Source organism: Miscanthus floridulus, chromosome 10 (genome assembly GCF_019320115.1).
Source record: "Miscanthus floridulus cultivar M001 chromosome 10, ASM1932011v1, whole genome shotgun sequence".
In the NCBI taxonomy this organism is placed as follows: Eukaryota; Viridiplantae; Streptophyta; class Magnoliopsida; order Poales; family Poaceae; genus Miscanthus; species Miscanthus floridulus.
In genome coordinates, this window is record NC_089589.1 from 6615119 (window position 1) to 6628808 (window position 13690).

General features: G+C 46.9%; 1 protein-coding gene across 1 annotated transcript; it reads right to left on the minus strand.

Annotated features, from left to right (window-relative positions):
• Positions 1-5180: 5180 nt before the first annotated feature.
• Positions 5181-8334, minus strand: LOC136486141 (receptor-like protein EIX1). Its single transcript, XM_066482947.1, has one exon. The coding sequence runs from the start codon at positions 8326-8328 to the stop codon at positions 5374-5376; it is 2955 nt and encodes a 984-aa protein (XP_066339044.1). The 5' UTR covers positions 8329-8334; the 3' UTR covers positions 5181-5373.
• Between the last annotated feature and the right edge of the window lie 5356 nt (positions 8335-13690).

Sequence of the window (13690 nt, forward strand, 5' to 3'; positions counted from 1 at the left end):
CCATGCATTAGCATCGGATGGATGTACCATCTTCTCAGGATTGTATCGTGTGCCGTTTTTGTGCCATGTCATCTGTTTTGCGGATTCCTCAGTCATGAATAGCCGTTGGAGCCTCGGCAGGAACAGAAGGTGTCATAGGACTCTCATGGGGATCTTAAGCTGCCTCTTCTGGCCATCGCCTGAGTCTACCTCCACGTACCTAGAGGATTTACACTTCGAGCAGTACTTTGCATTCGCGTGTTCTTTCCTAAATAGGATGCACCCCTTCGGACACACATGTATCTTGTCATACGGCATCTTAAGTGCAAGAAGGAGCTTCTCTGACTCATACAAGTTCTTCGGCATAATGTGTGTCTTCGGTAGCATATCGCTCCACACGGCCACCATCTTGTCGAAGCCTTCTCGACTTAGGTTTAACTTGGCCTTCAACCCCATTACGCGACCAATGGCATCTAGCTGAGAAACATTAGTACGATCGTGAAGGGGTCTCTGTGTCGAGTCCAACATCAGGTAGAAGGCATCTGCGGTAGCCTCCATCTCCTCCTTGTCACGTCCTTCAGCGAACTGAGCTTGGTGCGTGTCATCCAGCATGTCTGCTACGTTGGCATCATCATCGAAAGCCTCGAGCCGTGGTCTCACCACCTCCTCCCTGATACGATCGGCTTCACCATGGTGGATCCACCGGTGGTAGCCCGGAGTAAATCCAAACTTCACAATATGTTTACCCATGGTTAACCTATCTTTCCTTCTTCTTTTGTCACAACCGCTGCACGGACAAACCACTAGAGAATGGCCTCCAGCACTCTCGCGAAATGCATGCTGTAAGAATTCTTCGACCTTGACTATAAACAGCAAGTCGTAATCGTGATTGTCTCTCCGAAGCGTGTACATCCACTCACGGTCCTCCATCCTTTAACAGACGTATCAGCACATATGAGTCACCATCAATTGCATCTACGCGGTGTCCCTACTCTCTAATAGGTGAGGATAGGTCCTAATCCCACCCGTGGATCCGTAGATGAGGCTAGTTTCCATGCTCCGCTCCTATTCGAGATGGAATTTCGACAGCACCTCCCTGCTGTTCTCCCGACACACGTCCTGCAAGGGAGAGTGTGTATCCAGAGAACAACAGGGGGGTGATGCCAAAACACCGTCTCGGACCGGAGCGGACCATGGAAACTAACCTATCTATGCATCCGTGGGCTGTCCAAAAAACGTGGACAATCCGAAACAGAAATGCTCGCAGATATGCAAAGATCTGCATACCTCCAAAGATATCTCTTTCGGACGAGAGACGCCTAACTAGGCTACACCGATCTACGCCGACAGACAAGTAGAAAAAGAGGTGATTTATACCTAGGGTGTCGGTGAAGTCAGGCTAGCGAGGCAGTGGCGAGGCGACGCAGTGCAGGCAGACCCGCGACGCCGACGAAGATGATCGGGGACCTCCGGGTCACCTCCAACAGGTCCTGCTCTGCAAAAGAAGAAACACGACACTATAAGTTCAAAATTTTGGCTGCACCTCCCCTGCACAGGGAGGTTTCCAAAACCTGCAAAAAACAACGGCATGAAAGCCGACAATCACAAATGGCACGAAGGCCGATAAGCACAGCGGCACGAAGGCCGACATCACAACGGCACGAGCAGAGCAGGCGGGCGGCGCGGCCGGGCTGGGGGGTGCTTGGGGGCGGGGGTGCGCGGTGGTGGGGGCTCACGGCGTGGGCGCGCCGACACGGCGGAGCAGGGGTGGCGGCGCTGGCGGGCCAGGGATGCGCGCGCCGGGACCAGAGCAGAGCGGGCGAGCGGCGCGGCCGGGCTGGGGGGTGCCTTGGGGGCGGGCGATGTAGGGGTGCGGGGTGCACGGTGGTGGGGGCTTCGCCGGTGTGGGCGCGCACGGCACGGCGGAGTGGGGGTGGCGGCGCTGGCGGGCCGGGGATCTGCGCGCGCCGGGACAGCGCAGAGCGGGCTGGGAGGCGAGGCCGGGCTAGGGGGTGCTCGGGGGCGGGCGATGCAGGGGCGGGGGCGCGCGGTGGCGGGGGCTCGCCGGCGTGGGCGCGCCGGCGTGGCAGAGCGGGGGTGGCGGCGCTGGCGGCTGGGCCGGGGATGCGCACGCCAGGACCGAGCAGAGCGGGCGGGCGGATGCCAAAAACCCAGACATCTCCACATGTGATTGTCGGCATTCGTGCCGTTGTGGAGATGTCTGTGTTTTTGGCATCCGACGTCACAACTTGCTCAAAACCTTCATAATTTTTTACCACAGCCTCCACATGCGATAACACGACGCCTCGACAAGTTTCGTAATTTTTGGACTTCGTTTGCATTTTATATAATTTAAAATCACATTTTCGACAAGTACCTCGACATATTACGTCAATGAGATGCTCGAGATTTCATGTGAGTTCCTGGATACGGCCTAAACATACCCTAAATATCATGAGTATCAATTTTTGGATGACCAAAGTCCATTATTCCATGTACCTGCAGTTCAAATTTGAAATATCCCAAAAAAATTCGACGAAACGAAATAAACTAATGAAATATATCAAAAAAGTCAAAATTGCCCCAAATTTTAAAATAGAGTTTGAAATACTGTCACAAGGCCACAGAAAAAAAATTGGGCCCAAAATCAAAAAAAAATTATTTTGCCGAGTGCCATGGGAGGCACTCAGCATAGTGGCCTTTGCCGAGTGCCGGCCCAGGGGGCACTCGGCAAAGTTGATTTTCAAAAATAAAAAAAAATTGCCGAGTGCCTGGCGCTGGCACTCGGCAAAATAAGTTTTAAAAAATTAAAAAAAATTGCCGAGTGCCCAAGGCTTACACTTGGCAAAATATGTTTTTTAAAAAATAAAAAAACATTTTGCCGAGTGCCTTGGCCTGGCTCTCGGCAAAATAAGTTTTTAAAAATAAAAAAAATTTGCCGAGTGCCATCCGTTAGGCACTCGGCAAAATCTGATGGCAGGTGGCCGCTGTGACGGGCCGGCCACCTTTTGCCGAGTGGGACTTTTGCCGAGTGCCGCGGCACTCGGCAAAGCACAGCTTTGCTGAGTGCTTTCTTTTGCCGAGTGCAGCACTCGGCAAAATATTGCTTTGCCGAGTGCCCTGATAAAAAGCACTCGGCAAAGTACAGTTTTCCAGTAGTGAAACACCCTGGCAACGATTTTAACTTGTTACACAACTGGTTTGAAATTTCAAACATACATATAGCGGTACATAATGGTGTATTATTAGTCATTTTCTGGTTCATAGTTGTGGTTATTTTCTCTCCATTTTACTCGGTAGCATGGCTGCTGGATAACCAATTTTTCATGTGCACAATACAAAGTAATTTTTTTTTGAAGAATCACAATAGAAAGTATTGGTGTCCTTGTTCAGGGTACATTATTCTGCACCTTTTCATTAAACACTTCGTCGTCGTCTCTATTATCAGGAAGCAAAGTTGAGGCGACTAAGGGACGGCAGGATTTCATCGGAAATCAGAAAGGTAGGCAGCTGTAGTTTAATTTGTTGTTGGCCTCACAATCTCCGTGCTGCACGGAGTTCCTGACTTGAGTTTTTTCTATCTAATATAATTTCCTTACAAAATTTAGAAGGAACTTACTGAAGGAAGAGACGCAACAGCAACCATTGCAGCTAGCGTACTGCAAGAGGCATCAATCTTTGATTCACTTCTCAGGAATGAAAGGTATATATATTTAGAGACATCTATTTTTCCCCAGATCCGAGTCGAACGCAATGTACAATTCCATTCAAATTGAAGGACGAATGCCCAGTGTATTGTATTGTATTGTATTGTATTGTATTTGCGCAGCAGAAATTAGTGGTGTGATAATTAATGTCCTGTTCATTTCTGCTGCCCACACAGCGAATTCTCTGAAATCTGCGATTCGGCAAAGGTCTCCGATCCACTCCCAACAGTTGATCCTTTCCTCGGTGTCTACGAAGATACGCTTCGGTGGAAGGACGTCGCGGAGTCGGTGGCATCTGTGGAGCTATCAGCTACTAAGTATTGGGTCGGTGGTGGTCCTCATGTTGTCCACGAGCTGAGCTTGCCAAATGCACCAAAGACAAAGAGCACGGCGAAGGAGAGGACGGCTGAGCTTGCCAAGGACTTGTGCGGCCAGATGCAAAGATGGTTCCTGGATTTTGTGGAGGAGGCACGGGATGTGGAGAACAAGTGGAAGCACAGCAGAGTTCGAAAAGATCAGCGACTGGTTGGAGCAGGTACATCATCAGATCGTGGAGGAGGAGTGGACCAAGGAGATGATCAAGCGCTTGAAGCACAGGATCGGTCACAACTTAAGACGATTAAAAGAGTGGGGTCCTGTGCCTCCGAGAACTCAGTCTCCCACCATAGACTGTTTTGCAGTAGATTGTACAGATGATCGATGTGACAGTTTGTTTTGTTCGTCTAGAATACAAGAAACCTTGCATGTTCGTCACTAGGCAAGTAGGCAGTGGAACTCCTGCTGAGCAGTGTACTCGAACATGGAAACTGTGCTCATATATTGCGCTCTTCAGTTTATGAGAAATTTGCACCCCTTACCTGTTCAATATTTGTAAGCGAATGTTACTTGTAGTGTACTTTGGGTATGCAACTGCTTTTTTTTTTAAGAAACTGGCAGGACATGAGAGGAGAGCCGCTCAATCATACAATCTCCGAACTAAAACAATGTTCTGCCAGGAAAGAAACTTCTGAATTCCAGTGCAATCCATCTTTTTTTTAGAACAACCAGTGCAATCAATCTGCCTAAGCAACACCACATGGGAAGAACCAATTTTGAACTGTTGGATCTAAGTCGGAGTGGGCGGACACGGACCGGTCCATCTAGAAGAGCAAGTGGGACCCATCACCATCTCCTCTATCTGGAAGAGCCGTCAGCCAAATGTAAAATCAGATCAATCAACCATGAAATTTAATGTGGATGTGGATACTACTTGTGTCTGTGAGTTGTGCTAATTCTGCACTGAACATAAGTCTGTCACTTCTTTCTCAATTCAGCAATTAACAGTTGACGACGAGCACTGAAACAATGGTCATGGAGGAGACTAGAGCCTTTATTTCTTGATGTGGATGACGAACATGGAAACATAGCACCACAACACGAATAAGCAATTAGGCAGAATCCGGACCCCAAAACAGGGACGCTGTGCTCAACATAAGCACAAGCTCAAATTGTTATTATTTAATTTGGCCATGTCATCATCAGGTAATGATATTACAACTCTTACGCCAAAGGGTGTGGATATTACTTTCACTCCAAAAAGAAAACCAGCAATATTATGTAACAACTTCTACACACACTTGGATTCATACATGCATGCACGCATTGGCTAGATTTAGTTGAAGCACCGACCATCGCCTTGGCTTCATGCTCATGCATGGTGATCATTTCCTGTTTTTCTTGACCATATAGCAACAAGGACATAAACTTTGTCGCACAGCTTGTCCGAGATTCGGAAGCAAGCAATTCTCCAGCTTCTCTTGAACAACAGAACACCAAACGCCATCCAGGTACCAACCACGAAGCCACACCCGAGCCCAAGATAAAAGAATTGTATCCCATGACCTTCTTCAGTTGTTCCCAGGCCACCTTGCTTTGGTGCATGACCCTCACTCGAACAATTGTTTTGAAGAGGATGTCCACAAAGACCGATGTTGCCGATGTACATAGATGGATACTCTGCATATAGGGTATCAAGCTGTGATCCTGATGGAATTCTTCCCGTAAGATTGTTGTATGATAAGTCCAAGTAGCTTAAGAATGTTAGATTTGATAGAGTGGCTGGTATTTCCCCTGAAAGCATGTTCCTCGAGAGATCTAGGGATTCCAACGATCGCATTTCCCCGATCTTGTTTGGAATAACTCCACTCAAGTGGTTCCATGACAGATTCAAAATCACTAGACCATTAAGGAGAACTATTTCTTCTGGAATTTTGCCGATTAAATTATTAGAAGATAAATCAATGCTCATCATACTTGTGCCCACAACTCTATTAATGGAACCGTAGTTCAATTCCTGCCCCTTCAAGTCCATAGACATACTACTAGGGTCGAAAAATTGACTTTGAAAACACCCACCTGTCACGTATTTCTTTCTCATTCTTTCCAGATTTGAAAAGTAGCTCGGCAAAGGGCCTGATATCTTATTGTTGTTGAGATCCAAGTACTGAAGGCAGGCAAGATTTGTGATGTTCACCGGAATGTTTCCAGAAAACTTGTTATCACTTAACCGTAGAATTGTTAACCACGTTAATTTTCCAATCCACATTGGCAATCCGCCAGACAATCTGTTCCTAGACAAATCTACGAGGACCAAATTTGTAATGTTTTGCAAAAAAGATGGGAACTCTCCTGACAAACTATTGTTACTTAAGGCTATAAATCTCATAGATTCCATTACCCTGAGACATGATGGAAGTTCTCCCTCCAAAAAATTGTTGGATAAGTCCAACATAAATAATTGCTGACATTTACAAAAAGATTCAGGAATATGACCAGTGAGTAGGTTGGAGAACAGAGATAGCTGTTTTAGATTGGTGGATCCAAAAGCGGAGGGCAGAGGTCCCGACAAGAAGTTGTTGGACAAGTCCAATAAACGTATGTTTGGTGGCAGTGTGGGTATCTGACCAGTTAATTGGTTTGTGCTGAGATAGAGCTCTTCAAGTGACATGGAGCCCATATCGGTTGGCAAAGTTCCGTTGAGTTGATTGTTGGAGATGTTCATGAACCGAACATTTGAAAAGGCATCGAAGAACCATTGTGGAAGCTTATCAGCAATACCTGCACTCGAGATATCGAGATTCATAATGTTCACATGCCACTTAAGCCAACTAGGAAAGAGTGGGCCCATCTGGCAGGATGCAAAATATGCGTAATCTAATCTAAATGGTGGTTGCCAGTCTGAGCTGGTCTCAATCTTCAGGGCATTATAAGACAAGTCTATGTATTTCAGGCTCCTTGCACTAACAAGGTGTTCCTCCGTTATCACGCCATCCAATTTATTACTATTTAGGTCCAGATGGGTCAGATTACTGAGCATACCAATCTCATATGGAACATGTCCATTTAGGTTGTTGCAAGAGAGGTCAAGTGTCTGCAAACCGGTAAGTTGCCCTACAGATATTGGGAGGGATCCTGTGATGTTGTTCTCACCAAGATTCAGAACGACCAAGCTCGTTAATTGCCCTATCCATCTTGGTAGCATCCCAGTTAATTGGTTCCAACTGAGGTCCAATTCTTGCAATTTGTTGGGTGAACAGCGAGGTAGTTTATTCCTAAACAGCTCAGCTATGTCGCCATATAAGAGGGCCGATTGAAGGTTCAGGACCTCCAAATTGCATAGATTCTTCAGATCCGTGGTCATGATGCGATACTTCTCATCATTATTATAATTACTTGAAAGATCAAGGACTTGAAGGGATGTCATGTCGCCCAGAGCATCCGGAAATTGACCGTACATACAAGTGTCGTGGACGTAAAGGTATCTAAGACTTGTTATGTTCCAGAACCAGCTGGTCACCATTGGATGGTCGAAGGAGTTCCAGGAAGCATCTAGCTCCTCGAGGTTTGTAAGATTCAAGCATGGCAGTGACTGGTTTGCGCTTGCAAGAGAGCAGTCGGAAAGATGAAGGACCCTCAAAGATGGAAGCATGTTCATGGCATGATGCCAATCCACTACTGTGCTGAGGTTCACTTGGTCAAGGTTAAGATACTGTATAGAAGAAAGGCATGTTAACCATGAGAGATCCGTCGAGTTCGTGCTTCCCCACCAGTTGGAAAGATCTAGATACTGCAGCTTTGATAAGTTTCCAAGTTGGGGAGGCAGGCCACCGTAGAATGGTATGGCAGAGAGGTTCAGATAGGTGAGATTCTTTAGAGAGCCCAAGAACTCGGGAAGACGACCACTTGGCCCTGTTAGATCATTCCAGCTGAGGTCAAGGTGCTCTAGATGATCCAGAGCAAGCAAAGAAGGACTTATCTTGCCCTCCATAGCTGCTGCTTCTTCTCCGGTGTTTCGAAGTCGAAGCTCATGGACGTGACCAGTCCGGTTGCTGCACCGGACGCCTCTCCATCGGCAACAGTCCTGCTCGCCGTGGCCACCATCTCGCCGCCACGAGGTGAGGAGGCCTGCAGGGTCGCTGGTGACGGCGTGCTTGAATGCCAGCAGGGCGTCCCTCTCGTGGGGTATGCAGCTCGGAGGACTAGCTGTGTTATCACTAGCGGCTGGCTGGGGCTGCTGCTGTGCTTTCAGCGTGGCGATGAACAAGAAGCAGCAGAGCAACGACACGAGCATGGCAGCTGCTAGGCGATGCATGGTGGCAACCATCGACAGTACTAGAAGAGAATGGCAGGATAGATCAGTTCTGGAGCCCGAGTGTTATTATTATAGTAGGAGAGGATACTGCAGATGGGTCAATTGACCGTGGACTGAGGTGAGGTCGTCGCTCGGTCACCTTCCGTGTGGAAGCGGACAGGCATCTGCGTACTGGCCCACGCGCACTCCTAAGCAGATTAGGTGAAGGCGGCTTGACGCCCTGTGCCCAGTGTGCGCGTATGTTCGTATGCCTCTACAGTACTCATCCGTCGGCCGACTGCTCCAGCGCCCGCCCGGAGGCACACCACCTTCCTGATGCAGGACCGACCCCAGGGGCGCAGGTCGTAAGGGGTGCCAGACACGGGAGCATTCTGCTCCCCCGTAAGTCCCCGTGGGGGATCATGTATATACAGGGGGAGTCACCACCAGGCACGTGCTCCTTCACAGTCCAGATGACTGTGGAACCCCCTGTGGCCACCTTATGATTTATACATAAGATGGTAGCAAAACAAAATTAGTGAACCATCAGTCATATATACAGCGCACGTCGTGACGACAAGATCCACACATGGACGCAACTAGCGTCCGGATGCACCTCGAGACCATCCGATTGAGATAACAGAAGACGTCCAATCTTATCAGACAGATGCAGAGGATAGTACTGCAGATCGGTCAGTCAATTGACCGTGGACTGAGGTCGACGCTCGGTCACCTTCCGTGTAGAAGAGGTCAGGCATCTGCGTACTGGCCCACGCACTCCTACGCAGATTAGGTGAAGAAGGCTTGACGCCCTGTGCCCAGTCTGCGCGCATGTTTGCCTCTAGTGCAATCCATCTATTTTTAAGAACAACCAGTGCAATCCATCTGTCCAGGGGTGTTTGGTTTCACCCTAAACTTTAGTCGCTGTCTCATCGGATATTTGGACACATGCATATAGTATTAAATATAAACTAATTACAAAACTAATTGCACAGTTTGCGACTAATTTGCGAGATGAATCTTTCAAGCCTAATTGGTCCATGATTTGACAATACAGTGCTACAGTATATGTGCTAATGACAGATTAATTAGGCTTAATAAATTCGTCTCGTGCAGTACTGACGGATTCTGTAATTTGTTTTTTTTATTAGTATCCAAAAACCACATGCGACACCCTCACATAACACCTCCTAAATTTTAGTCACCGGATCCGAACAAGGCCTAAGCAACACCACACGGGAAGAACCGATTTTGAACTGCTGGATCTAAGTCAAAGTGGGCCGACACCATATCCTCTATCCGGAAGAGATGTCGGCCAAATGTAAAATCAAATCAATCAACCATGAAATTTAATGTGGATGTGGATATTATGTGTGTCTGTAAGTTGTGCTAATTCTGCACTGAACGTAAGTGTAGTCACATCTTTCTCACTTTAGTAGCAATTAACGGTTGACGACGAGCACTGAAACAATAGTCATGGAGGAGACGTGAGCCTTTCTTGATGTGGATGACGAATATGGAAACATAGCACCACAACACGAATAAGCAATTAGGCATAATCCGGACCCCAAAACAGGGACGCTGTGCTCAACATAAGCACAAGCTCGAATTGTTATTATTTAATTAGGCCATGTCATCGTAAGGTAATGATATTACAACTCTTACGTCAAAGGGTGTGGATATTACAATCACTTGTAATTTACTCTCTTTTTTGTTTTGGGCTTTGACAGCCTTGTAACTTTGCCCTGTACAGCTTTTCTTTCATTTAATGAAAATACAAAAAAATAGGTAGGGATCTTCCCTGCTGTTTCCTAAAAAAAATATTACATTTCACTCCAAAAAGAAAACCAGCAATATTATGCCATAACTTCTACACACACTTTGATTCATACATGCATGCACGCAGTGGCTAAATTTAGTTGAAGCACCAACCATCGCCTTTGCTTCATGCTCATGATATCAGTTCCTGTTTTTCTTGACCATATAGCAACAAGGGCATAAACTTTGTCGCACAGCTTGTCCGAGATTCGGAAGCAAGCAATTCTCCAGCTTCTCTTGAACAACAGAACACCAAACGCCATCCAGGTACCAACCACGAAGCCACACCCGAGCCCAAGATAAAAGAATTGTATCCCATGACCTTCTTCAGTTCTTCCCAGGCCAACTTGCTTTGGTGCATGACCCTCACTCAGACCAATTGTTTTGAAGAGGATGTCCACAAAGACCGATGTTGTACATAGATGGATACTCTGCATATAGGGTTTCAAGCTGTGATCCTGATGGAATTCTTCCTGTAAGATTGTTGTATGATAAGTCCAAGTAGCATAAGAATGTTAGATTTGATAGAGTGGCTGGTATTTCCCCTAAAAGCATGTTCCTCAAGAGATCTAGGGATTCCAACGATCGCATTTCCCCGATCTTGTTTGGAATAACTCCACTCAAGTGGTTCCATGACAGATTCAAATTCACTAGACCATTAAGGAGAACTATTTCTTCTGGAATTTTGCCGATTAAATTATTAGAAGATAAATCAATGCTCATCATACTTGTGCCCACAACTCTATTAATGGAACCGTAGTTCAATTCCTGCCCCTTCAAGTCCATAGACATACTACTAAGGTCGAAAAAATGACTATTGTCATTGTCCAAATAAGGATATGGAATTTCTATGTATTCATGAAAACACCCACCTGTCACGTATTTATTTCTCATTCTTTCCAGATTTGAAAAGTAGCTCGGCAAAGGGCCTGATATCTTATTGTTGTTGAGATCCAAGTACTGAAGGCAGGCAAGATTTGTGAAGTTCACCAGAATGTTTCTAGAAAACTTGTTATGACTTAACCGTAGAATTGTTAACGACGTTAATTTTCCAATCCACATTGGCAATCCGCCAGACAATCTGTTCCTGGACAAATCTAAGATGAGCAAATTTGTAAAGTTTTGCAAAAAAGATGGGAACTCTCCTGACAAACTATTGTTACTTAAGGCTATAAATTCTATTTCTTCCATTACCCTGAGACATGATGGAAGTTCTCCCTCCAAAAAATTATTGGACAAGTCCAACTCCAATAAATCCCTGAAATTTACAAAAAGATTGAGGAATATGACCAACGATTTGGTTGGAGAACAGAGATAACTGATTTAGATTGGCGGATCCAACAGCAGAGGGCAGAGGTCCTGATAAGAAGTTGTTGGACAAGTCCAAATTACTTATGTCTGGTGGTAGTGTGGGTATCTGACCAGTTAATTGGTTTGAATTGAGATAGAGTACTCGAAGTGACGTGGAGCCCATATCAGTCGGCAATGTTCCGTTGAGTTGATTGTATGAGATGTTCATGAATTCGACATTTAAAAAGGCATCGGAGAACCTCTGTGGATGCCTATCAGCTATACCCACTCGAGATATCGAGATTGATAATGTTCACGTGCTACTTAAGCCAACTAGAAAAGAGTGGGCCCATCTGGCAGGATGCAAAATACGCGAGGAACGAGAAGCAGCAGAGCAGCACGAGCCGGGAAGCAAGGCGATGCATGGTGGCAGCGATAGGATCGACGGTTCTAGGTATTGGAACGCATGGTATATAGCTACAATGGTTGGATCAGTTGTAGCATGTTAGACTCTTTATAGTAGATGCAGGATGGACCGTGCCAGGTCGTCGTCATGTTGGAGTGCGGTGGTCAAAAGATTATATTGCCTGTCACCTCATCACAAAAGCTTCCATTTGGTGCGTAGAAAAGGTGTCGGAGCAAGTGGAACAGTGGAAGGTTATGTTAATTTTGACATTTTTTTTTGAAAGCACGGGGGAGTCTCCCGGATACTCTTAAGAAAGAAGGTGAGGCGCCACGCGGGAGCCAGCGCTCGAACCGTGGGCGGGCAGCCTGAGCCCCTGCTCAGCTGACCAACCGAGCCCCCGCTCGGTTCTCATGTTAATTTTGACATAAAGTTCATCAAACCGGCTCTCCTCATGCTTGACCAGATCATGATCTCTGGTCACCCGACTCGACAAGGACCAGTCTACATGGCACTCGCGCGTTTGCCAGCGCCCCAACAACCGATTTTTTGGCACTGTTTTTCTTCCTCCTCCGCCTCCCCGTACTACCGGAAACGTCAAATTTGTCGAGTGTTTTTATGTTTGCCGAGTGTATTTTCTCGGGCACTCGGCGAACAAGTCCTTTGCCGTGTGCTGCGCTAAAAACACTCGGCAAAAAAAACACTCGACAAAGAGAGGGTTTGCCGAGTGTCAAAAAAACACTCGGCAAAGATGATGGTTTGCCGAGTGTTTTATTTTTTGCACTCGGCAAAGAAATAAAATATTTTTTCTGGGAAAGAAGGAGAGAAAAAATAAAAAAAAACTTTGCCGAGTGCCCAGATCTTGGACACTCGGCAAAGAAATAAAATCTTTTTTCTGGAAAAGAGGAAAGAAAAAAAAACTTTACCGAGTGCCTAGATCTAGGTCACTCGGCAAAGAAATAAATTCTTTTTTTCTAGGAAAGAAAGAAAAAAAATAAAAAAACTTTGCCGAGTGTCCAGATCTAGAACACTCGGCAAAGAAGTAAAAATCTTTTTTTTTTGAGAAATAAAAAGAAAAAAAGAAAAAAATCCACTTTGCCGAGTGCCCAGATCTGGGACACTCGGCAAAGGACAAAAATCCACTTAATAAACCGGCCTAGCGCCCCTCCCGAGCACCCCGCACTTCTCTTCCCCAACGCCCCTCCCTCTCCCGGATCTCTCGCGTCGTGAGGAACCACCGCCGCGGGCGTGCTCTGCCTTGTCCCCGGAGCGTCGCCTCGGGCGAGCACGGACGCCTCGATGGAGCCCCAGCGGCGAGCAGCACCAGCTCCGGTCCTGCTCAGCCTCGATCCGCCCGCTCAGCCACTTCGCCTCAATCCGCCGGAGCTCAACGCTGGAGGGGAAGGCCCAGCGAAGGCCGCTGCTAGATGGGAAGGCGCGGGATCTGCCAGCGGCGGCTCTGCCGGCCGCGGGAGCGAGGGCAGCCGCGGGATGCATTGGCCAAATTCAGTTGAAGCACAGACCATCGCCTTTGCTTCATGCATGGCGATCAGTTCCTGTTTCTCTTGATCATAAAGCAACAAGGACATAAACTTTGTCGTATAGCTTGTCTGAGTCGAAAGCAAGTAATTCTCTAGCTTCTCTTGAACAACAGAACACCAAATGCCATCCATGTACCAACCACGAAGCCGCACCCGAGCCCAAGATAAAAGAATTGTATCCCATGACCTTCTTTAGTTCTTCCTCGGCCATCTTGCTTTGGCGCATGACCCTCACTTGAGCAATTGTTTTGAAGAGGATGCCCGCAGAGACCGGTGTTGCCAATGTACATAGTCGGATACTCTGCGTAGAGGGTATCAAGCTGCGGCCCCGATGGAATTCTTC